General features: G+C 35.9%; 1 protein-coding gene across 1 annotated transcript in view; it reads left to right on the forward strand.

The window, feature by feature from the left end:
* Positions 1 to 27,727, forward strand: part of TENM3 (teneurin transmembrane protein 3) — a 1,937,374-nt gene that overhangs the window by 1,664,617 nt on the left and 245,030 nt on the right. Inside the window, exons 11-12 of the mRNA XM_070757504.1 lie at positions 22,528 to 22,737; positions 26,749 to 26,823. Coding sequence (XP_070613605.1) covers positions 22,528 to 22,737; positions 26,749 to 26,823 — 285 coding nt within the window. The remainder of the gene's footprint in view (positions 1 to 22,527; positions 22,738 to 26,748; positions 26,824 to 27,727) is intronic.

A 27,727-nucleotide genomic window follows, 5' to 3' on the forward strand; every position in this document is an offset into this window, starting at 1 on the left:
TATATTGGCTGAAGTAGATAGAACATGGTAGAGACTTAACCAAAGCTGATAAGTAGTAGCAACAATGGGGATAAATTATTTCCTTTTTAATGAAATACAAAGAATTTTGAGACAAACTGGATCTCAGTAGAATCCATAAAGTCCCTTTTCTTACTGATTTTTGGTTCATCTATAAGATATAAGGAACCAAAAATAATTTTCCTTCTCTTCGTGAGCCACTTGCCTGGAAAACAGTGAAATCTGCCCCTAAATTAAATTATTATAGTGGGGTTTTCAATGAGGTAACCAGAGCAGTTGTGTATCCCTACATGTTTATGGAGTTTCTCATCCATCTGTACTCCTACCTTTATTTTCTGCTGTAGTTACTCGATGCTCATGGAATAACGCCGAAATGACATAACTATGTGATACAAACTTGGTACAACTAGATTGGTTGCCTCACTTGTTGTAACTTCTACCCAGTTATTTGCTGCTCTGCTTTGGGAATTGCTGACATAGTTCTTCTCACATTCAATTAACAGATCTATCAAAGGAATTCCATGATGTAGTGCAGTTGAGTTTAAAAATGTCACCAGTGGAAAATAACATTAAACCCCAATCCTCCTAAGTGGACATAGAAACTAAAGCAGAGAATTGAAACAATGCAAAGGCTTGCTGGAAGTCAGCATACGACAGCATTAGCCAAAGTTAGGCAATATCTGTGCAGGACAAGGTACAAGATGTTGTTTGGCTTGCCATACAAAATTTTATTTACTACGGTATATACCAGGGACCAACCTTGTACTTCTTAAATTAGTGGCACAGGTTTTCCCAATGTTTGAGATTGGTGAATCAATAATTTCCTATTATGACAGTGCAGCATTTTACTATATATTCAAGGGCAAAAGGATATTTCAGATCACAGATGTACCACCTCTCTGTGAATGTACTATATACACAGAAAAGATTATGTTTGCAAACAAGACAAACTTTTTATACTGCTTTCCATTAAAAAAATCTCAAGGCAGATAAGAAACCTTTATAATTAAAAATTTAAAACATTAGGCTAAAACAAAGCATACTTTAACAAGTGTTTAGCTTAATAATAATAATAATAATAATAATAATAATAATAATAATAATAATAATGTATTAGATTTGTATGCCGCCCCTCTCTGCAGACTCGGAGCTTTTATTTTGAGAAATAATAAGCTTGCAGTGCTATTTTTTTTTTCTTACTGGGACTGAAATTTTTTCTTACTGGGACTGAAACTCATAGAATTTCAATATTAATATATCTACAGTGGTATCTCTACTTAAGAACTTATTTCGTTTCCTAACCAGGTTCTTAAGTAGAAAAGTTCGTAAGTAGAAACAATTTTTCCCATAGGAATCAATGTAAAAGCAAATAGTGTGTGCAAACCCATTAGGAAAGAAATAAAAGCGCGTAATTAGGGTGGTAGGAGGAAGGGGAGGAAGTCGCTGCCGAAGAAAGAAGGTGAGATGAGGGGAATCAAAAAAATCCAAAACTTTAAGGCTTTAAAAAAAAAGGACTCTGAGGTGGAGAGGAGGAGCACACGCCTCCCATACACCCGGCGTAAGGCTGCCTCCCATACACTGCGTCAGACAGAGAAACCCAGGCAGGCAAGAAGGGGGAACCTCCCACTCCTTTGATTGAAAGGCGGCGGCTGCTGCTGCTGCTGCTACCTGCTTCCTCTTTCTTCCCATGCTGAAGGGCTCCCCTTTCCTCTCGCTCGCTCGTTTTGTAGCTGGTGCTGTTCCTTCACTGTCGTGACTCCTCAGTTTGGCTGAAGCTGAGTTGATCCAGTTGGGGCGAAGTGCCCCCTTTTGCCTTTCCGCACCCAGACGCTCCAGGAGGCAACCTCGCACTGGGTGTATGGGAGGCAGTGCGAGGGAATCACCACAGCGAAGTGGTTTATTCCCTCTCCAAGCGCTCAGAGAAAGGAAAACGCTCCATTCACTGGGGTGCCCAGAGCGAAGGGGCATGTCATGTCCTTTTATTGCAGGGCAGCTTTTAGGGCAGCTTGTTCACCTTTGGTTCCTGCCCCCCTGGTCACTCAGCTCTCACCTGTGGCTCCTAGTAGCTAAAGCATGTGCAACGGCCACACCCCGGGCAACAGCTTTGACAGGCTGACCAAACCAGGCTGAGAGTAGCTGATGAGTCATTGACCCTTGGCGAGATAGGGACTTGTCTATCCTGAGCATGTGAAGACAGATTGTGGCAGATAAAACCTACTAGAGCAGATAAAACCTACTAGAATAGGTCAATGGTTATGAAGGCAGTCTGTGCAAGTGATGTGATACACTAAGAACATGGCAAGACAACACGAAAGACGCCCTCTGGTCAACCACTAGGAGAAGGGAAACTCTTGACTGCAAACCTCCACTGCCTTGTGGCTATATCCATCATTGGAAGTGTTGTGGTTAGCTCTGGCCCAGTTCCTGCCCCAAGGAATGTGCAGGTGGGTGTGGGGGAAACATCCACATGCCGCAGGCCTGTTTTGCTCCCAATGGAATCTGCCGACAAAGCCTCCTCTGACCAAGGAAGCGTGAGTGACAGGGAAGAGGGGAGTTTGACAGACAGCCCAGGAGGAGATCAATCATCTGTATCATTATTGGATTCTGAACAAGAATTAATGACACATCCACGCACACATAGAGTGATGCATAGGAGACAACAACTGAAGGATTATTACAAGAGAAAATGATGCCACCTGTGCTTGGGTGGGGCTGCTGTAATTAGTGCTACAGATAAAAGTGCAGCCTGGTGTTTTAGCCTCATGGCAGTTTATCTGATTCATTGTTTCGTCAAGATTGTGTGTGGACTCTCTGGACTTTAGAATTGGACTCAATTTCCCAGTTATTGGGTGAGCAATTGGATTGCATTTAACCTGTGCCTTGTGTGTACCAGAAAATCCCTTTGACATTTAAAAAGGGAGCTGTTTCTGTTTTTCTGTTTATAAAAACTTTTGGGTTTTCCTTTTATCATGTGGTGTGTGTCTTCCTGGACTAATTACCCTGTAATTACGGGCGGTTGAAACAGGCCGGCAGAACAGGAAGTAAACCTTGAGACAAAATCTGGAGCTGGAGTCCCGGAAGCATTCCGTGTCTGTGTACAGCCACATTTTGATAACTCCTGCGACATAGCTGGAACCAATCGTATTGGCCTTTGCCATTCCATTGGATTATTTCAGAAAAGTGGAGAGGAGGGTAGCCAGGCCTCATGCTCTGGGGAATCCAGAGCATGATACCATGGTCTTTCAAGACCGAAGGATGCCAATGCAATGTATATATTCAATCTCAGTGCTTTTAGGGTCTTGTATTACTGAATACAATTTTAAGATATCTTTGTTTTAAATTGACTTTAAGCTATCTATTTTTACTTTTAATTGAGTAGTATGAAAGAATATTACTTTCACAGGAAATACAATATCAGATTGAAATTAAGGCTATGTTTCAAGTTAAAAAATAATAATAGAACCTATTTGCAAATATTTTGTTCTTGCATAATTTTGTTTATTCTAAGTCTGGTTTTGAACAAGCTCCAAAACATTTGATTCCTTTTATATTTATTTTTGGCTATTTTATTGATATTTATTTTTATGTACTTTCTGATTTTCAAATGCAAAAGAGCAGAGTTATTTATTAAAGCAACAAAAAAAATGGAAAGAGATGGGAAGTACAAGTCTGTTGTCAACTCAGTTTACTCTTTTTGGTTTTTAATTCTTGAACCATATTTTCTCGGCGTGCTTAAGATTGTGGAATTGGAGTGGTTCTTCTGCTGTGTTTCTAAGCACAATCAAAAAGTAACATTTGGAGATTTGACCCTGTCTTTAGGGATCCCCAGAGGATTCTATTATTTAATATTAGGAGAAAGCCCTGGATGACTCATGTATATGTTTGCTTCTAAATTGTTTTAATATGTTCTTTTTCCTGCATAATATTACTAAAACAGATACAAAAAAAACCTAATAGAAAAATGCACACAAAAAAGAAAAAAAAATCCCCCAAAAGGAAAAGAGAAAATAATATGAAGAAAAACACATCCCACTTTATCTCTAACATTTTTATTCAACATCATATTGCTCACTCTTAAAAGTACAACAAAATACCACTTCATAAACTCATCTCCAAATCTTCAGCTCTCTTTATTAATTTTCAAAGATACAGGAAAAATTAAGAAAAATACCCAAGTTCCCATCATCTTCTCTGAACAATTAAACATTGCAAAAAGGATTAAAAACTATTTGACATTACTAGAAAAGTATCTCTATTTAAATATCAAAAATAATAATGTAAATATTATGAACTAATTCATTAAACACCATTAAACATTTCCAAAAGAAAAAGATTCAATTTAGTTAACCATGAAGAATAATCAAATAGATCAAAATTAGATAAACCAGTTTTAGTATTTTTTTTCTTCCATTTTTATGTGCAGTAAATGCAGTTCAAATTTCTGTTTTCTTCTATTCTTTTTTTCACTTAATTATGATGCATATTCAAGTGTACTTGTAATGAGGTAGCTCCAGTAAATCTCTTTTTATTTCGGTTTAAAGGAGTTGTCCATGACTGTCTCTTGATACATTATTTATATCTCATAAATTGTCTTAATATACTGATAATTCTAAAACGTGTGTTTGGATATTGCAGATGTTTTTGAAATGGACTTCATAACTAGACTAATCCTACAATTTTGTGACCCGAATCTTACATTTTAAAAAAGGATTATTAAATTGTAAGCTGTCAAGTTCAGCAATTATTTAAAGCTGCACAAGGTATATATAGTACACAATGGAATGCTGCTAACAGTAGAAATGTAATAAATGAGCCTCACTATTTTAAATCTATCAACCGTTTGCTAGAGATTACTGATAAAATTTTCCTGGGATGTTTTCCTGTCTTACCAGTCAGACAAAAGTTCTCACACCCTTGTTTTCAGGAGTAGATTGAATTTTGTTTTTTTGGAGCAGATCAAATCAAATGTTTTACTTTGAAAGGCAAAGCTCTGCCAGTATATTCAGACTAATCCTAGCATTCAACTGTGAGGGATTATTTTACCTCTTATTGTTTAGATATTTCTGAGCTGCAATTTTCTTTCAACCTAGTTCCAATACAATATTTAAATACCTTTTCTAAAAAAGACTTTTGATCTCATATACAAGAGCTAATTAAGAACACCAGTGTTGCCATTTCACAAATTCTCTAAACTTTTTGTCTATAATCTGTGCAGTATAAAATTTCATATATCTAAACGAATATACTTTAACTATTTTTTAATTTCTTCTTGCTTTTTATCCCTCATTTTCATATGCTTCTGCCTCTTTTTTGGCCATATGCTGTTGAAACATATGGAAAGTGAACTTGTGTAAAGTCTACACATTTCCTTTTCTTACCAATTCCCTTTTTAGGACTCTATCTGCTGTTTAGCAGATTTTAAATTATTTGATACCCAATTTTACAAAAACCAATGTTCTAAAACCAAAACTGTTACCTCAGTGATAATAGATTAGGTGGACAAAATCACATGTGAGCTGAAACTTCAAGCACTATTTAAAATTTCTAACCAAGATCTTCACTAAATTTATTTTTTCTTATATTTTTCAGTGTTAAATGTTTATCTATTTTAACTTATTTTTATTATTGAATGTGCATTTGCATTATTAAAAATAATATATGGTATAGCTTTTATGTGCAAAGGGTAGAAATATTTTGCTCCAAACTGGGAATGAATCAGCCATAAATTTAAAATGTTTCATTAGAATCTTTCAACTGTTGTATGTTCTGATAGACAAAACACAGAATTTGTCAAGCATTCTATATTTTGTTTCTCCCACTGTGGATAATTTAACTTTTGTTCTTAATGTACAAAAAAATCTGACCATGAGTAGTTTAAATTAAGTCATAATTAAGACTCAAACTAACATTTCTAATTCAGAATACTACTGATTAAAATATTAGAACATCTCCGCTATATCTGCTGTTTTCTAATAACAGAATTCAAATAAATTATATGAATACCTTGAATCAGCATTCTTTGAATGTTTTGTCAATCTTATTAGAAAATATTGATATATGCTGTAATTGATAATTTTATATTGATTATCAGTAAATAAAGTGTATAAATCAGTTTATGTCAGTAAATAAAGTTAAAACTGCAGCTGAAATGCTGGGCATTATAGTAAACCTGTGCTGAAACTAATGAATCCTTTACTTCAGCTACTATTAGTGTGCCTTTTTAAATTTTTATTTTATCATTTATAATGCATTATTTTATGCAGAACCCAGATGCCAACATATAGAGGCTTTAGGAACAGCAGCCTTTATGAGACAAACAGAATTTGTCTACTAAATAACTGAGTTATTTGTTCCCTATGTACCCAATGGCCACTACTATTTATTTTTATTTATTTTTATTTATTTGTCAAACAGGTATACAGTGGAACCCCGACATAAGAGCTGCTCTACTTAAGAGCAACTCGAGATAAGAGCTGGGAGGGGAGAGATATTTTTGTTCTACTTACAAGCCCAAATTCGAGATACAAGCGCCAAGGAGCTGTCTCCTGAAGCCAAACGCTAACTTCCGCGTTTTTCAGGAGACAGCTGCGAAGCGGCGCGCGTGTTTTAAAAGGTTGCAGCCGGCCTGGGGGGCTCGGGGGGGGGGGGGGGCTTGCAGCTTTCTTTCTTGCTCTTTTTCTTTCTCTCTTTTACCTTCCCTTCCTCTATTTCTTCTTTTCTTTCTCCTTCCCACCTTCTTCCCTCCCTCCCTCCCTTCACTCATTCCTCTCTTACTCTCCCCTTTCATAAGTTTTCTTGCTTCCTTCCTCTGTTCCTGTCCCTTCCCCCTTTCTTTCTTTCTTTCTTTCTTTCTTGCTCTTTTTCTTTCTCTCTTTTACCTTCCCTTCCTCTATTTCTTCTTTTCTTTCTCCTTCCCACCTTCTTCCCTCCCTCCCTCCCTTCACTCATTCCTCTCTTACTCTCCCCTTTCATAAGTTTCCTTGCTTCCTTCCTCTGTTCCTGTCCCTTCTCTCTTTCCTTCCTTCCTTCCCACCCTCCGTCCATTCATTCACCCATTCCTCTCTTGATCGCTTAAAGCCGGTCCCTGGTGCAAAAAGGGTTGGGGACCTCTGTCCTACAGGATTGGGTGGCAGAGAAGTTGAACATATGTAAATTTAAAAGTTTAAGAAAGTTTACAAGTTAAGTGAAAGAAACTTCATTATTCATTTATATGTACATGTACATTTCTTCATTAAAAACATGTCTTTCTGCATAATTTAGACTAACTGTGAGTTTTTTGAGGGCTGGAACCAATTAAAATTATTTACATTAATTCCTATGGGGAAAAGTCGTTCGAGATAAGAGCTGCTCGACTTAAGAGCCCAGGTCCGGAACGAATTAAACTCGTATCTCGAGGTACCACTGTAGTATTATAGTACATATTAAAATAACATAACATAAGTAGAACGTAGTAATAGAAAGGATAATAAGACAGGACAGGGACATTAGGCACATAAGTGCACTTATGCACGCCCCTTACAGACCTCTTAGAAAAGGGGAGAGGTCAATTGTAGATAATGTAAAGTTGAAGATTTTAGGGTTGGGGGAAGCAACAATAGAGTCAGGTAATGAGTTCCAGGCGGTGACCACTCTATTGCTGAAATCGTATTTTCTGCAGTCAAGTTTGGAGCGATTTACATTCAGTTTGTATCTATTATGTGCTCTTGTGTTGTTGTTAAAGGTGAAGTAGTCACTGACAGGAAGTACATTATGATGTATGATTTTATGAACAACAGTTAAATCAGTTTGGAGACGACGTAGTTGTAAATTTTCTAGATTTAGTATTTGAAGTCTGGAGGAGAAGAGTAATTTGTTACGTGAGGAGGAGTGAAGGACTCTTCTTGTGAAGTATTTCTGGACTCCTTCAATTGTATTAATATCTGATATGCAGTGTGGATTCCACACAGGTGAGCTATATTCTAGAATAGACTATAATATAATATAATAATATATAATAATAGAATATAATCAGACGTTGATTGTAGGAAAAATATTAAAATCTGTAGTTAGTTCAGTGCTATGTTTAAATGTTGTCCACTCTGTAACATAGATGTGAGAATTCATTATGTCAGAAAAAAATGAAGTGTATAACAGTGAGAAGAGGTTACATACATCTTTGTGGTAAAACAAGAGAAATAAATTGAGTCAGGTATGGATAGGTGAGAAGAAGAAAAGATTGGGAAAGTTATAATTAGAAAAAGTAGTAATTGTTAATAAAAGCTATGAGAAACCTAAGAAAGATTAGATCAGTGGTTCCCAACCTTTTTTGGGGCCATGCCCCACCCAAGCATCTCTACAATCCTGATGCCTCCCCCCCCCCATGACATATAATTCTTACAATTCAAAATGCAGAGAAAGCCTAAAAGGTCATTAACTTGGTTTAAACAAGGCTCCAATTGCCCCCATTAAAAATCAAATTGTCCCCCTGTGCAGCGTGGGCCCCATGTTGGGAACCACTGGATTCAATGTAAAGGCGATGCATAGCTTGCAATAAAAGTAATGAGACGTATAGTGTACACTACTGTATAGATGCAAAGGTATACAATGGTGGAATCCTTTTGAAGGTAGTCTACTAGCAGCATGCCCTCCTTATCCCAGAACACAGATGCCATCACAGTGCAGTGATTTCAATCTTTTTTGAGCCATGGCACATTTTTTACATTTACAAAATCCTGGGGCACACTACCAACAAAACTGATGCAAAATGACACTCTAACACAGTACATATTATACATATAGTTAATAACATAGTTTCTAAATGTATTTATACTCACTTAGTCACTTAGTGCGAAACCTGGGCCTGTTTCAATGAACATCTAGTGGTGGCAACATTTATCTCCAGTCCCGACCAGGATTAGAAATCGGGACCATGGGGAGGAGTAGCAGCTTCAACTACTCGCCGCGGCCACACAATAACAAGTGTGCGGCAGCTCGAGCGGGGACCTTCCTGGATGTAGATGAGAGGCGGCCTGCTATTGGTTCATCGCTAGTGATCGGGATGAATTCTAGAAGGTGATTGGTCAGTGAGCGTTCCCTGTGCCTCCAGTCTTCCTGTCGCTGATAGCTAGAGGGATTGTGAGAGGAATGTGTATGTTCGGATGGAGGCGGCTGGCGGCAGGCCGGATAAATGGCCTCTGCGGGCCGTATGCAGCACGTGGGCCGTAGTTTAGGGACCCATGTTTAATTTCCCCATGGCACACGGCACATCTGACCATGTCTCACGGCACACTGGTTGAAAAACACTGCCTTGGTGGCTGATTTTTGCACCCTGAACTTCTCTAGAGGAGGAGAACCACTGTGCCTCCACTCTTTTGACTGCTCTTTGGTTTCAGGGTCATACAAATAAATTCAGGTCTCATCCATGATGACCAGTCGATCCAGAAAGTTCTTATCAGTCTAGAAATGCTGACAAATGGACTGGGAAGTTTTCACTCACATACTTTTCTATTTTATTTATTTATTTATTGGATTTATATGCCATCCTTCTCTGAGGACTCGGGATGGCTTATGACGTATAAAAGAAACAGTAGGATACAATGAGCTAAATCCAATTAATTAAAACTACTTAAACTATCTAAAATCCCTGGTTATATTAAAAATCAATCATACCCATTCAAACAACAACAACTATACAATCATTCATTGGCCAGAGGCTAAAATCTAATCGCCCCAAGCCTGGCAGCGTAAATGTGTTTTAAGACTCAACCAATTGGCAACCTTCATCATGTATTTTACTATGTGTATATAGATATATACCCACTAAAACCCTCATTGTGTATTGGACAAAATAAACAAACAAACAAACAATGCAGTCCGTGGAATGTTTTAAATTTGGCAGCCCAGTTCTTAACTGTAATCGATCTCCCAATGTCTGTGATGTATTACCATGAATATCCTTCACGGAGTTTCCTTGGAGAATCATGAATTTTATCACTTCTCTGCTCTCCTTTGCTGTGAATATCGCTTTAGACACCATTTTGTTTTCCTGCGTGCTTAAAAAACTTGCCATAAGCTACAAACACAACATTTTGAAAACATATTAGATACATAAGGCTTTTATGTGATGTAACATTCATTACCATAGAAACAAAAAAAGATCACAAAGCCAAAGATTTATCAGCACCCCCTTGTAGTTAACTTCGTTTTCTATTATTTTGTGCCTTAAATTTGTTTTAGACAATGCTTCTTGTTCTTTGCACTTTGCATAATGCTTATTACTCAAAACAGAGTAGTCTGATGAGTTTGATTGAATTGTGATGAGTTGGGAACATCACTGAATTGTGATGAGTTGGGAACATATAGAAACTTATATATAGAAACATAGAAAAATATACATAACCATTGATATGTATGGTTGTTCTAGATTTTTATAGAAAAAATGCATTGTAATTGACAGTGAAATGTGAGTTTTTCTCCTCGGTATATGTTGTTTTGAAGGTACATTTAATATTATATGTTTCCTAACAAACTGCACATTTCTATCAATTATTGTATACAATGTGTTGGTACATCTTACATGTATTTTATATTAAATGATTCTTTCAATGTTATAGAGATGGGGAAAAGACATATTTCCTAGCTACCGTATTACATTTTAAAATACACTGCTCAAAAAAATAAAGGGAACACTCAAAAAACAGAATATAACCAAGTAAATCAAATTTCTGTGAAATCAAACTGTCCACTTAGGAAGCAACACTGATTGACAGTCAATTTCACATGCTCTTGTGCAAATGGAATAGTTGTGCAAATGAAATATTCAATGAGAATATTTCATTCATTCAGATCCAGGATGTGTTATTTGAGTGTTCCCTTTATTTTTTTGAGCAGTATATATAAGAATATGATGTCAGAATCAAGCATACTGGTTTATTAGAAATGGCTGTGCTTTTTTTAAAGAAGCTAACATAATTATATTCTATGCATAATCCAAGATTATGGTTCTTCTGTAATATATTTCATGAGCATGGATAGTGAGACAATTTGCAATTACAGTACAGCCATTTTTATATACGGACGGACGGAAGGAAGAAAGGAAGGAAGGTGGATGATAGGAGAAGATAGATATATTGATAGAAGATAGATGATGATGGAGGAGGAGGAGGATTACCAATTCCATGAAAAGATTCTACCTTTATTTTGCTGTCAGTTCAGTCTCTTTTGATCATTCTTCCTAAACTCAGATTGTGATTATGATATATACTACCAGACCCCATATATTGAATCTTGTTGTTTATTTTTAGTTTTAAATATTTTCATATAATTTGTGATTCTATATTTGGTTTGATATATGTATAGAAAAAGAACACATTTCTAAAGTTCCCTAAGTTACATTAATCAAATAAATTCCTGTCAGTTGTGCAAAGTGTAAACTTAATTTTTTTAATACTTCATTGGATATTTATTGTATTCTAACAGAAAAGAGTAAAAGAAACAAAAAAAGCTAAAGCAATTGTTGACTGAAATAGCTGACTGGAACTTCAGACTTATTTTCTCCATAAATATCTAAGCCAATTATTTGATCAAACTAGGTTAATCAAATTTCATTTTATTGGACTTGTTTACTTCCAACTGGAACAAACAATAAATTCTGTGAACCTTATTCTGCTACATATTCTAAATAAAGCATACATGTGAAAGGTAAAGAGAAAGTGAAACTGCTGGAGTGACTATTGCGTATTCAGTTAGACTAACTTGACAACCCAATGCTACTTATAAAAAGGAATAACAAATTGGATAAAAAAGGATAACAAATTGTTCAGTTTCTAAGAGAAAGCCCATAGAGTTATACAGAATGGAATAATAATCTCACGTTTAACACAAGATGTGCTGAGGTTTGCATTTTATTTAATATTTTACTGGCACTGGCCAGTAAAGAAAAAAAAAGAACACCTCCATAATGTCTTTGTTGATGTTACGTTGTCTTTAGGCAATTAAAACCAGACAATCAGATCACCATTTCAGAGATGCTTCCTTATATAAACAGAAAAACAGAATGACTGTGGGTGGCTTCCTTCTGGCTTTCCAATGAATTTCCCTTGTGGGAAGTTGGCAGAGAGCTCCCTCACCCTTTCCAATAGCACTTAAGACTCCATAGTGCTTTAATGCAGTCTCTGAATGGTTTACAATGTCAGCACATTGCGCCCAATAGTTTGGATCCTCATTTTACCAACCTTGAAAGGATGGAATGATGAGTCATCCTTGAGCTGATCAGAATGAAGCTCCTGGCTATAGAAAGAATTAGTCTCCAATACCGCATTCTAACGCTCTCACTGCCATGGCTCCTAATGTCGAAAAAGATCGTGTAACTGCAGCAGCAGCATAGTAGCATTGAAGCAGGCACAATATCCTCAAATTTCATTCCCTTGGGACTCATGTGTACTACATTTGGGATACATTTTGCATGTTAGCTCATTTGAGGAACTTTTGTTCAAATATTGTTGCCCTATTTCCCTATTACCATTTCACTCAAACATTCATGACAATGAGAATTTTAGCAGCAAATAGATAAAAAGAAGACAATTCTTACATTTAAAAAAAACCTTAGGAAGCCTAGGCCCTTATTTCTATTCTGGAAATAAAGATAACAAATTGTTTCATTTCTAAGAGAAAGTCAGAAGTTAGACAGAATGGAATATTTCCATTCTGAAAGGAGCCAGCTTCTTTTAAAGTTTTCTAATTATTTACAATTGCTTTTGATTAAAACTAAAATAGAGTTTTGTGAAATCAGGATAGCTGTGGGACGGATGATGATTCTACTCAATTCTACTCCTAGAGTTGATAGCCACAAAATAAGAGACTCTCTCAGGCTGGGCTGAGTAGATAACTGGAACCTGAGGGAGAGGTAAGGAGGCATGGCTGTAAAATTAATGACTCAGTTTCTAGGCAGAAGGACAAGGTCAAAACCCATTCCTGGCCTATCCTGTAATCCCACTGGAGAACATAAAAACTATCCTTTAGAGTGTTTTTCCAAATATGATTTTATATATAATAATTTCATTCCTGAATCTTCCAAGCTTCTCACTCTAATTTATTTCTTTTTGGAATGTTGGCTACGATTAAGAATGATAATGAAATTCTTTGACATTATCCTGGTGATTGCACTATTCATCTGTTTACACAAACAACAGTGTTACAATTTCTTTTAAAATTAAATATACACACATACATGCATGCATGCATGCATACATACATACATACAGTGTGTGGGGGGGGAAGTATTTAATCAGACACCAGTTGTGCAAGTTCTCCCACTTAAAAAGATGAGAGAGGCCTGTAATTGACATCATAAGTATACTTCAACCATGAAAGACAACATGAGAAAACACATCCAGAAAATCGCATTGTCTGATTTTTAACGAATTTATTTGCTAATTATGGTGGAAAATAAGTATTTGGTCACCTACAAAGAAGCAAGATTTCTGGCTCTCACAGACCTTTAACTTCTTCTTTAAGAGGCTCCTCTGTCCTCCACTCATTACCTGTAGTAATGGCAACTGTTTGAACTTGTTATCAGTATAAAAGTCACCTGTCCACAACCTCAAACAGTCACACTCCTAACTCCACTATGGTGAAGACCAAAGATCTGTCAGAGGATACCAGAAACAAAATCGTAGCCCTGCACCAGACTTGGAAGACTGAATCTGCAATACGCAAGCAGCTTGGTGTGAAGAAATCAACTCTGGGAGCAATAATTAGAAAATGAAAGACAAAGAAAACCACTGATAATCTCCCTCAATCTGGAGCTCCACGCAAAATCTCATCCCGTGTGGTCAAAATGATCATAAGAATGGTGAGGAAAAATCTCAGAACCACACTAGGGAACCTAGTGAATGACCTGCAGAGAACTGGGACCAACATAACAAAGGCTACCATCAGTAACACACTACACTGCCAGGGACTCAGATCCTGCACTGTCAGATGTGTCCCCCTGCTTAAGCCAGTATATGTCCGGACCCATCTGAAGTTTTCTAGAGAGCATTTGGATGATCCAAAAGAGTACTGGGAGAATGTCATATGGTCAGATGAAACCAAAGTAGAACTGTTTGGGAGAAACACAACTTGTCGAGTTTGGAGGAGAAAGAATGTTGAGTTACATCCAAAGAACACCATACCTACTGTGAAGCATGGGGATGGCAACATAATGCTTGGGGGCTGTTTCTCTGCAAAGGGACCAGCACGACTGATCCGTGTACATGAAATAATGAATGGGGGCATATATTGTGAGATTTTGAATGCAAACCTCCTTCCATCAGCAAGGGCACTGAAGATGATACATGGCTGGGTCTTTCAGCATGACAATGATCCCAAGCACACCGCCAGGGCAACGAAGGAGTGGCTTTATAAGAAGCATGTCAAGGTCCTGGAGTAACCTAGCCAGTCTCCAGATCTCAACACTATAGAAAACCTTTGGAGGGAGTTGAAAGTCTGTGTTGCCCAGCGACAGCCCCAAAACATCACTGCTCTAGAGGAGAGAGTGGAGGAATGGGTCAACATACCAGCAACAGTGTGTGGCAAACTTGTGAAGACTTGCAGAAAATGTTTGATCTCTGTCATTGCCAACAAATATATAACAAAATATTGAGTTTAACTTTTGTTATTGATCAAATACAGTGATACCTTGTCTTACAAACTTAATTGGTTCCAGGACAAGGTTCGTAAGGTGAAAAGTTCGTAAGACAAAACAATGTTTCCCATAGGAATCAATGGAAAAACAATTAATGCGTGCAAGCCCAAAATTCACCCCTTTTGCCAGCCGAAGCGCCAGTTTTCGCGCTGGTGGGATTCCGCTGAGGCTCCTAGCAGCGCAAAAATGGGCACTTCGACTGGCAACGGAAGTTCGGAGGTGGGGTTTCCCAGCGAGGGAAGCCTCAGCGAAATCGCAGCAACGCAAATTTGCTCTTTTTCTTTTTATTATAATTATTAAATTATACTTAGTGGTGGTAAGAATATGAATCGTTTAGAATTTGATATACATAATTAATATGACTAGATCAAGAGTTCTGTGTTTATTTTGTATAGCACAATACTATATACTAGAGGGATGAATAGAAAATAATATTTTTTCTTGAGTTAACAAATACTGAAGTGGAAGTATTTTTATACAAGAGATTTGTTTAAAGGAAAATTTGAAAATTTATTATGTGAAAGTCTAAATAATATATAAGTATCTAAGTCTAAATGCTATAATTAATTGATTTGAAATAATATAATGAATTTTGATGACAACTATTTGATATATATAATTAATATAATTACTTTGTTAAGAGTTTTGCTCCTTTTGTATAACACAATACTATATATTAGAGGAAGGAATAGACAATAGTGTTTGATTAATTTTTGATTTAATATCTACTGAGGTGGAAATTACCCTTATACACCAGATCTGTTTAAATGGAAAATTTGAAATTCACTATGTGTAAGTCTGAACAATTAATTGATTGGAAATAATATATGAATTTTGATGATTAATCAGAGTTGAAATGTGTAATTAATATGAGTATGAGATATTATGATAAATTATAAGTCAAAATGTATTTTAGAGGCAGTTAGTTATGATAAAAGAGGAGACAAGAAAAACAAACAATGAGGAAAGAGATTAAAGAAGGGGAGGAAGTAATAGGCCTAAAATTAAGAGGCACAAGAAATAACAATTCTTTTTGAAAGTTAAGCCAATAGCGGTTAAATTGGAGTTAAAATCTGGAATCAATTGATGGAAAACCTGGAAGACAAAATCAGGTTTCTTTTGGGAAGTAACTTTTTTTCAGGGACATATACCTAGAATAAGGATACTTATATAAGTAAATGTCAATGATAAGAATTTTTGGAAGAGCCACTGTTATTTTAAAATTTGAGAATATATCATCAATCTGCTAATTATGAGGTGCGTTAGGACAAAAAACACTCTGGGAAAGGTAAAGAGGGTGGAAGAATAAGTAGAAGGGGGAGAAAGAGTTTTATTTTAATATTGTAAGGTATAGGTATATTAATTTGTATGTGATGTAGAGGAGAAAAAAAATCGGAGAGCATATTACCACTTTCTATCTGTACAATTTGGTCCAGCTGGAACATTTTCCCTCTAGAGATTAGGATGGACCTGACCCTGTTGATCTTTTATAAGGCCTTGGAGATCTGGTTATGTGTATGGGGACCAAATCTGTTAACATAAGGTAAGATAATGTAGTATAGCAATACTACCCTAAAATTGTATTGGTTTTTTTTTTTTAGTATCCTTTGATCACAGGATACCGGTATTGGTCACATATACATTCAAAGAACTCTGCATTTTTGCTTTCATCTGGTAGAGGGCACAAAATCTGCTGTTTTTCAATATTTCAGTGCCTCTACCAATAAAGGAGGAAAACTGCAGCCATTTTTTCCTGAAGAACAGCTGTAAAGGAAAACCATTTTAGTTGGGCCAAAGGTTTATTTTTGGAACTTTGAGCTGTTTTAAGATAAATGAGCTTTAAGGAAAAATAAAAGGTTGAGCTAGTCTGATACTGGGTTAGGGAACATAATGTGCATCTTAAGCCTCTAATAGATTCAATAAACTCCTTTTGCTAGTTAACACTTCTCTAGAACACAATCAATCACAAAAACTTAATTTGTGCCCAACTTGAGGACTGCAAGAAATTTAGGAAGTTACAAACTAAACAGATGAAGATCTATATGACCAGATTAAACCTTAACCCTATTACTGACCCAATTCCTAATCTTTCATTAAAACTCTGAGTAGCACTCCCTGATTTAAAAAATCATCATTTAGAGAGGAATATCCAGAATAGATATTTTATCAACTGATCGTTATGTTTTATTTGGAACTAATAAAATATCTGAGATAAAATTAAGTCCATCATGACATCTAGAGTAATATGCTCATATAAATCTCAATACTGTATATATATTCCAGCATAACTCTGGAACACCTCGAGCAATTTCAATCAGACATATGACTTACTATCTGGCAAAAAGTACTGTGGGAGTAAGACATCCCTGGTGCCCCTAGGGATGGCCTTTATGTACGCTGAATCTAGCTTGGCGTTTTTCTGAAGAGGCCTAGGCTTCCCTCACACAGTTGGCCTATGAAGGAAGCCTGATTAATAAAGTACAGAGGGCTTTGAATAAGTGCACCATGGCCTAAGTGGATTGCCCATCCCACCTCACCATGTTGGTAAGGCGGGATAGGCTACCAATCTCGCAGGAAACAGCTTCAGCCTATGTTCCCAGGATTGTCTTTCACCCCAACTCAGGACTAGACTTCTATAGTAGGCCTACGAAGCGAAGAGAGCGTGATTAGGCCAGCACAGAGGGCTTTGAGTAAACATACCATGGCCTAAGCAGATTGCTCACTTCCTACTCACAACTTAACCCCTTTTTCCCAGTATCATCCTTCACCCCAACTCACCATGTGAAGGTTGGGACCACCCCAACTGAGGCGAAGCAGGTATGGCGATCTGAGAAGAGACCAGCCTATTTCAGGCTGGAGGAGGTACAGGGTGGCCCAGCTCAGGGATTTATGTTCCAGTCCCAGACCCAGTTTGAGGAAATGGTAAAATGGGTGGAGGCAAAGGTAGGTGGTGGTGCTTCTAAATCCCCCAGCTGTCCACAGATTCCATAGCTACTTTTTGAACAAGGTCCTCATATTTCTAAAATCCTGTAAAATAAAATTACTTTGATTTGACACTATAGATAAAATTCATTCCTTTTCCTGTCTAATACAAAATAGGGATAAATAAATACCCGAACAACAGCAGGTAATCAGCTAGTGGAATATAAAAGAATCAGAAACTCAGTATAGGTGCTCAGGATGAACTAATGATGCAGTTGTAGCAAAGGTATCTTATTTTCTGCTATGGGTTTTGAAACATAGTTTCTTTGGAGGCAATAGTATTGCTGTGAGTTCAAATATTGACCATATTAACTTTTACAAGATAGATAGCTTTGCACACTGATTGATAAACATCAATTTTGCCAATATCTTAGATATAAAATACAGTTATCTGTATTTTAGATGCACCTACGAACATAAGTTATAATTAAAAATCATTGGAATTCAGCGGTACCTGAAATCCTTTAAGTATATTTTTCACAATGTTTAATTGGTCACTAACCATTATGCTGAAAAATAACAGAGTAGATATCCTATAATTAAAATTTGTTTGAAGAAGTCTCCATTGTAACAACTATGTAACAACTATTGAATGATCTCTAACTATCCTAACTTAGGTAATAAGTGTTTGTTAGCATATTTCCCAGAGGGAGAGATTCACGCTAAATACAATGTTTGCTCAGTATTAAAGCAGTTGATAACAAGGGCTGTGCAGTTACAAATAATAGTGCTTTGTGTGCGATCTGCCACAACACTTTTCAGTAATGCTATTTGCATGTAGGCTTTTAATTAACATATAACTGTCACCACAGGTTGACTACAGAAGGCTCTTGTATCCAGCAGAGAGATAAATGCCAATGCCACATTACATGGGTTGGATAGCATACAGGAGGTCTATAATATAAAATGGATTTATAATTAAAAGCCACTCATTACAAAGTTATAAAAGAAAGAATGCCAGCAACCTGGCAATTTCATGGTAGAAGAATATCATATTTACCTCAAAGGAAGATAAGCTTGAATTTAAAATTATTTTCCCTCCAAACGTAAGAGTAGGTGGAAGAAGGGTATATGTATCTTGTGTGCATACAAACACAGAAAAAGTTCTATGCAGTGGTCAATTTCTCCTTACCTTAACAAATAACGATTGCCAAATTTAAACAAGCAGTCTTGAAGATTTGCTCTTTCCATAAATGTGTGCAGGAAGCACACTTAAATATGTTGTATGAACTTAAATATGTTGTATGCACCCCATTGTATAACATTAATGCAACTTTTAAATTTGCAGACGATACAACAGTAGTGGGACTCATTAATAAGAGCAATGAGTCTGCTTATAGAAATGAGGTACAAGGGCTGACATTGTGGTATAAAGAAAATAATTTTACACTTAACACCAAAAAAATTAAAGAACTGATAATTGACTTAAGGAGGAAGAAAGATGTACATTTACCATTGCACATAAATGGCAAGTAGAGGAAGAAGATTGGTAGTTTTAAATTTTTGGGTACTTACATCCCAGAGGACCTCTCATGGACTATGAATGTTAACATGCTTGTGAAGAAGGCACAAAAGAGGCTGTGCTCATGCTCAGGAAGATAAATCTATCTCAGCATCTACTGCTATCCTACTATTGCAGTACCATTGAGAGTGTCCTGACATACAGCATTCTTGCATGGTATGGGAGCAGCTCTGTAGCATGCTCCCTTTGGGCTCCAGCTGCCTGCCCTGGATGATATCTTTACATCTTGCTATTCTAGGAAGGTGTACAACATTCTCAGAGACTCTTCTCATCCTGCTTACAATCTTTTTGAACTGTTGCCTACACAATTAAAACTCGGACCACTCATTTCTGAATAGCTTTTATCCCAGGGCTATACTCGCACTTAACAATGAACTAAAGGATCACCACCAGTGAGCTGTTGGACAGTATTACTTGGTCTGTTGTGTAGAAGTTTGGGTGGTTCAGGGTAGGGAATTTGTGGTGGGTGGGGCATGGTTTTTTGGATTGTTATGTGTATTAGGACTGGTCTTTAGGCATCATGTGAATTTTGTTGTATGGGTATACTGCGAATATACAAACAATGACTGTATGTACATGTATCTTAGTGTGTCTTGTAAAGTTTTCCAGAAAGCTAAAAGAGTAGGGGCCTCACACAGGGCTTGGTGCTCTAAAGGGCATAGACCACTAGGGAGAAGGGTTTATGGTTAATGGCAAAATTAAGAAAGGGACCTGGAGTATGCCCAACCTATTTGATCTGGTGGAATTAGAAGATACTGTCCATGAGAAGCAGTCCTGCTAATCACCTGGACTTGTGACATTGACCTGGAAAGAAATTGGAAATCAGTGCAGCTTATGCATCAGCACTATAACATAGACAAGCTATGGATCACTCAAAAGTGCATGCAACTCAGTATTTTGCCCCAGTTATAATTTCTGCATGATCTTCAAGAGCAGTCACATGTAGACACAATGCAGTAAGTTAGCCAGAAACTATGAGTGACTATGACTGACCCAGATCTTTCAATTCAGGAATGGGTACATTTGATGCAGTAGATGAATCTGCACCAAAGGTTCTCTTAGCCATAACTGCCACCTGTTCCTCAAACAGGAGTTGTGAATTCAAGAAGGACTCCAAATTGTTCACCAGCTCTCTAGAACTAGGAGGACTAGAGACCTGGAGCAACTACATTTTGCTAGGATTGAGTTGAAACAATTTTCCACAGCCAAGCCTTTACAGCTTTAGGCATGCAGCCAATACTTAGGATAGTGTCCCTTGATTGGCAGTATCAAAGAGATATAGTTGTCTATCATTAGCATAGTGATCATACTACATCCTGAGCTATTTTAATGAGAAAGGATAAAAGATCCAAACATAAGACAGCAGGTGTCAGCAGGTATATAGGATTCAGCTTTCTCTCATTCCCTAGTAACAGATGAATCTGCTCCAGAGGAAGGAGGAGAATCACTACAAAGCAATGTCCCACACAGCCAATCCCCATAGCAGTGAAGAAATATTGTGATTTGTGGTATTGAAAACCACAGGGAAGTCCAAGAAAGCCAGGATAGTTGTAATATCTTATCTTTGATCCTTAGCAGTATAATCCATAAGTATGACCAACTGTCGCTGTGCTATAATCCAGCCTGAATATTGATTCCAAAACAATATAAATAATTTCAGAAAAGATTCATCTGGGAGTTTCAACAAATATAAAAAAAGAAAGATAAATATTCTAAAATGCTAGTAGACTGTGATAGTTAACCTAGTTAACACCATGGGTTGTATGGTGTCTGATATTGCATTGGATGCCACAAGGTTCTGTTCTAGACCTTGTACAGTCACATTTTTTGCTACTGATTTGATAAGGAAAGGAATTATTTACGAAGTTTTCTGATGGTAAACAATTCGTTAGAATATATTGAAGACAGAAAGTAGTGATATATTAGAAAAATGCATTGAAAATAATGGAATGAAATTTAATAGAGACAAAATTCATCCTTTAACAAACAGAAATAAAATACAAAGTGTAAAAGTTATCTGATTTGGTATAGTGGTAAAAATTCAGAAATTGATTCTAAGGTTATATACCCAGATATAAAGTTTCCAAACACATGAAGTATTGTTTCATTTTGTTTTACACTGAACAAACCACACCTCTAGGATGAAGTATAGTCCTGGCCAGCATGCTTCAAAGAATAATTCAGATAACCTGGAACAGTTCAGAGAAGGGCACAGAGGCAGATCAGGAAATAGTTGAAAAAAGTTGAAACAATGTGGTATGTTTAGCCTTGGGAAAATAGACTGGATTATATTATTCAGTTAACTGAAAAGGTGGGGTATAGATGCTCAGAGTATCTTTTCTGTCATTCTTCAATACACAACATGGAATAATGGCTTTAACCTAAGGAAGATGTCTCTGAGTTGATATGTAGTATTTTTTTTCAAGATCATAGCTTAATATCATTTTAGAAAATCCATCCCAAGAAGTACTTTTCTAGTATTCCTTCATTTTTCCTTCCCTTATCTGGCAGAAAGATCTTGTTTCCTTGTTCAGCAAATAAACTCTTAAAAGAAGTCACGCCTGGCCCACCTTCTTTTTCCTTCTGTTCCTCTGGCAGTTTTAGCTCCTCAATTTATCATTGATACCTAAGCTTTGTCTCCCCTCTGCCACAATTTGGAGACACCCAATACCACCTCACAGAGTACATCAGTGAACAGAGATTCCTGGAGGATAATACCTTCAGAGAGAGAGGATTCAAGATACTAACTTTGTGGCCCAACCAACTAGGGGCACTGTTGCCAGGAGACCCACCAGATCAGCTGACCTGGCAGTTCTTTTTCTTCAGGATCTTCATCCAGCTTACAAGTTTGCAGCACTTGATAGACCGCATCCTGAGCCCCTATAAAGAGTTGTGCAAAACCTCATTTGTGTACAATTGATGAGAGACTTGAGAACCCTGCTATAACCATTCTGCCATTTCTTTACATGCACGGATAAGGCAATGAACATTAGTTATATAATTATTCAACTTATGAATCTAGAAAAGAAGGTCAAGCCTCAAGATTCATACCCAAATTAGTATTTTTAAACTGGATGAAAATATGAGGGAAACATGAAATGCAACAAATGTAACAAACTTTTAAAAATGCAACTGATTTCTGCATTTAATTATGAAACCTTTAGTAAAGATAATCCCTTCCATAATGAATTTCAGAAAACTGTAAACATTTCCATCACATGATATCATAATTTTGTTTAGCTATAATTTATCAAAATATTTTTTAAAATAATTACACAAAGGTGTAATTTTCTGAACTATTCCATGTGTTATCCAATTTTTTTTAATATTTTTTCCTCAGGTCCTCCCATGCCATCTTCTTCATCTAGTCAATCCGTTATTGAACATTTACATTCCCCTCCTCCATCTCCAAATCTCCATGACAACCAGAGATGGTTGCTAAGTACTAGTGCTATCCAGCCAGTTCAGGACTCTGACACTGATGAGGACTATACTGCCAGCTCTTACCTAGTACAGACCGGTCCTGTTTCAGTTTTTGCCTCAGGTCATGGTAAGAATAGGACATCTTGTCCGTAGTTTTTCTATTGCATCTTTGCATCTTGAAATAAAATACTCTGACAAAACATTAATTGTTTTTACTTTATGTTTGAAAATGTATATGAAATAATATAAATTTGATTTATTTATTAAACAGAAAAAAGTAGAACTGAATTATTTTTAACTTTTCCAATATTAAAATAAAAAAATATAATCTAGATAGAGTAGGGTTCTAATTAGAAGAACAGGAGGTATTCTTAACTATAGAGATTTTTGGAACTTGTTAGCATTTGTGCACAGTACTGTTCAATTTGTACTCAGAAGTAAACAGGATTACATTAATTGAGATTTATTCCCTGGGAAGTTTGTTTATAGTGACAGCCTTAGCTCTTATAATTTAAAGTAGACCCTTCAGAATCTTTAGGATCTAAGTTAGCTATGATTAATTAAAGTTCTACTGCTTGCAGTAGGCTTATTTTAGATACAGGTACATACTTCCTGACTGAAAGGACTAATTCTCTGCCTAATTCTCCCAAATTTTCTTTTTAGATTCTTAGAAATGCCCTACAAAGAACCAGTAGACTCTCTTGAGAAAAGGGGCATGGAAAAAGGAAAGGAGAGTTTTGCAAAATGAGTTATATATTTTATTTGACTTTTTAAAAAATGTAATTAGCAGATACAGTATACCTCCCATCCCCACAGTAGAGCTCACCTTATTGAAGCTTCCACAATATTGTATACATTATTTTCAGGGGACCAGCAGGGTGCCATTGAAAAGAATGAGAGAAAAACCTGTCAAGATGTCTACATGTTCCTACATCTGTATCCAATATCATAACTTTCATAATGTTTATAATTGTTGGAAGTTAGTAAGTTTAATAAACATAAGTATTTATGAAAATTCTAATTTAAGTGTTTTATCTTTTGTACATGACAGTTCTTAGAAGCTTTATAATTCCTTATGAAGTATTGTTTTAACTGATCAGCCATTTTCTTCTAAAAAACAATTCAAGATTCAGATTAAATTAAATACATCAGGGACTATGTATTTCTGATATTCTCTTTCCAAGATAGACTCTATCCACCCAGTTTCAGCCAAGCAGAGAAAATCTTACAAATATCCCTATTTAATTTGAACTATTTGGGTTGACTGTTTTAAAAGGCATTCAGAGATTGATTATTATTTTCTGTTGAAGTTTCCCTCCATTATAAAGCTCTTAAAGCAACAGTACTTCAGGCTTTCACTATTATACTTTAAGCAGAGATAATTTTTGAGTGAGATTAAATATAGAGAATCGTGGTCAATGTAATATTAATTATATAAAATTATAATTGCAATACAATTAAGTCAAATTGAGAACTTTAAGTATCCTATGAAAGTGAAATCTTTGCATCTTTGCACCAATTTAGGATGGGATATAAGTCCATGTCTTAAGGTGTGTTCTGGACCTGGACTGAGATCTGGCTAGCTGCTCCAAGAATACGAACTTTACAGGCTTGTAATTTTCAAAACAACATTTCTTTTATTTTTCCTTCCACTTTGGATTTCATCATTTACAACTCCAGCATGCAAAATGCATTCCAATCTCACAGACTAAACAACGATGTTATAATTCTTTCTAAAATAACAGGCTGTCTATTTCAAAACATCCTCTTATTTCTGGGTCAGGTTCATGCTATTAAAAAACAGTTTATCATGCAATATAAAACTCACTTCTCTGGAAAAACAGCATACGTCTTAATTTTTGTTTTTAGCACTTTGAAGAAAGACATCCATCTCTTCCTGCCAATTCCGAATGTGATATAATTAATTATTCTACACACTCTGAATAGCATATTGAAACCTCTTCCCCCAAAGTCTGTCTTCTTTTCTGTGATCTTCTGAACTTTGCACTTAACCAAGGACTCCTTTCTGTACCCTCATTATCCGAAGATGCATTACTCTGCATACTTTCATTAGATGGCTGTTCTATTTCATTTTCATCATCACTAGCCTCTTCCACATATCTTAAATCAGGGTAATTAGCAGCTTCTACATCATCTTTGTCTTCTGAATCTGACAATTCCAAAGGCTGACAGGGAACACTCACAACAAGGAGTAATACAGGAATGGTTTCTTCTTTGAATTAAATTCCATGTTTAGGGGTCATTCGAAGTCTCATATCTATTCCTTCATGTGACTACTACCCTTTCAAAATTGCCGTTAGAACAAAGTAAGAGCCAGATGGTTTATGACAGAGGGTAGTTATACAAATTTAGTAAGTACATTCTTGCTCACATTCAATTTCAAACTATTTTCTACATCAAATTCCTTAAACCAACAAGCACCAGGTCAGCATTTCTATTATATCATCAGATCGGTTTAGGGTGCAGATGTATACAGTTGTACGCGAAAGTCAAGGCACTTCTAGCCAAATTGTTTGTTTCAATTAATTTCTTAGCAAGATAGAAGTAGTTGCAGAAACTTCACCACAAAACCTATGGGACACAGCAAAGGCTTATATTCATGGCTTAACAATTTCCTACATAGCGAAAAAGAATAAAGAGAAAAAGGTGCAAAATCTAGAAATAGAACAAAAATTAAAAGAGGCAGAAAGGGAGCCTCAAAATGATTTGACTAATGATAAAATTAAAGGGAAAATGAATCTACTAAAACACAAAATTGGTTTAATTGAACAAGAAGAAACAGCACAAAAACTAAAAAGGGCAAAACAGGATTATTTTGAAAATGCAAACAAACCCAGACGTTGGTTGGCCTATAAATTAAGGAAGCAAAAAGAATAAAAAATAATTAATAAATTAGAAGAAAAACAGGGAAAGATAAGACATAATATGGAGGAAAAGAAGGCAATAGCTCTTGAATTTTATAAACATTTATACCAATATGAAGAAGTTAATGAAATAGAAGTTAAAAATTTTCTAGACTCCCTAAAATTACCTACTTTAACAGATTAACAATCACAAAAACTGAATTTCCAGATCACAATGGCAGAACTTCAACAAACAATAAATAGACAGAAAAATAACAAAGCAACTGGCCCAGACACAATTCCACCAGAATTTTATAAATTAGATTGTAATTCAATTACGGTGAATATGCTTGAGATTTTTAATAAAATAATTTCAGCAGTAAAAATTCCAATATCCTGGTCTGAAGCTCTGATTACTCTAATTCCAAAAACAGGAATGGCAAAAGAAAAAATAGAAAATTATAGACCAACATCCCTCCTTAATGTCGATTATAAAATATTTGTTTCTACACTCTCAACTAGACTTAAAAAAATATTAAATGTTATAATTCACAATGACAAAAAAGGGTTCCTTCCAGGCAGACAGGTGAAAAATAATATTAGGACGATTATAAATACATTTGAGTACTACAAACAACTCCCTGTCAAACAAATGTCATTAATTTTTCTAAATGCCAAAAAAGCTTTCGACAATGTTAATTGGAGATTTCTAAAAGCACAATTAGGAAGGATGAATTTTGGGGCCAAATTCAGTAATTTGATAGATTTGACATATGCTAAACAAACTGCAAAAATCATAATTAATGGGGAAAAAATGGAAAAATTCGAACTACTGAAAGGAGTTAGACAGGTTTGTCCCCTCCCCCCTCTTCTAACGATGCTAATTAAAATAAGAGAAAATAATGAAATTAAAGGTCTAAAGGCCAGAAAGGGAACTTACAAAGTTCAAGCTTTTGCTGATGACATTGTTTGTATCACAGAAGAATCCCAGACCACGATCCCTAAACTAATGGAAGTAATACACGAATTTGGTAATGTAGCGGGGTTCAAAATTAACAAATCTAAAACACATATGATAACAAAAAACATGACAACAGAACAGATAAATAATTTAGAAACCCTAACTAAAATGAAGGTAACAAAGAAAATAAAGTACTTGGAGATCTGGATAGCATCTAAAACCTCCTCTTTAAAAGATGACAATTATACTAAAATTTTAGCTAAAATTAAAACAGACATAGAAATCTGGAACAATCTTCAACTCTCCCTCCTAGGCAGAATATCAACAGTAAAAATGAACATTCTACCGAAGATACTCTTTCTATTTCAGGTAATTCCAGTCAACCCAGGTAAGAATTTTTTTATGGAACTCACTAAGATTACCAAAAGAATTATATGGCGAGGTAAAAAACCAAGAATTAAATTAAAAGTATTAGAAAATTTAAAAGAAAAAGGTGGGTTTGGATTACCGAATTGGAAACTGTTTTATCAGGCAGCAGCTATGATATGGATAAGAGATTGGCTTACCCTAGAAAACAGCAGAGTATTAAGTTTAGAAGGCCACAAATTAATTTTGGGTTGACATGCTTTCGCATGGTATAAGAAATATAAAGTGCATAAGTATTTAAAAAACCACATAATTAGAAATTCCTTAATACAAGTTTGGTTAGAAATTAAGAAATATCATGTTTTAACTGTCCCAGATTGGATTTCACCAATAGATGCAGTAAGACATCCAAACTTTTAAAAAAGTACCGAAGTATTAAGATATAAAGATCTTTTAGATTCCCATTTAGAGTTAAATACTAGGCAAGCCTTAAACAATGAGGGTAAGGAAATAGACTGGTGGACGTACACTCAGATCCAAATAAGATTTTCAGCCGACAAAAACTTAACTTTTTCAGGAAGGGAAATCAACTTTTGATAAAATAATTATGAAAAATCAAGAAAAAATGATCGGGAAATATATATAAGTATATGATAAGGTCCAAAATAGAAAGTAATATGGTAAAAGATAACATGATTAGTTGGTGCAGGAACCTTGGGCACACAATAGATATGGACAAATGGGAAAATTCATGGACATACAATTGGCAGATAGCAAAGTCTACAGCATTTAAAGAAAACCAGATGAAAATGTTCCATAGATGACATTTGCCACCCAACAGACTCGCTAAAATGTATCCGAATCTTCAACCAAATTGCTGGAAGTGCAAAAAGGAGATAGGGACATATTATCACCAATGGTGGACC

This window comes from Erythrolamprus reginae, chromosome 7, assembly GCF_031021105.1.
Source record: "Erythrolamprus reginae isolate rEryReg1 chromosome 7, rEryReg1.hap1, whole genome shotgun sequence".
In the NCBI taxonomy this organism is placed as follows: Eukaryota; Metazoa; Chordata; class Lepidosauria; order Squamata; family Dipsadidae; genus Erythrolamprus; species Erythrolamprus reginae.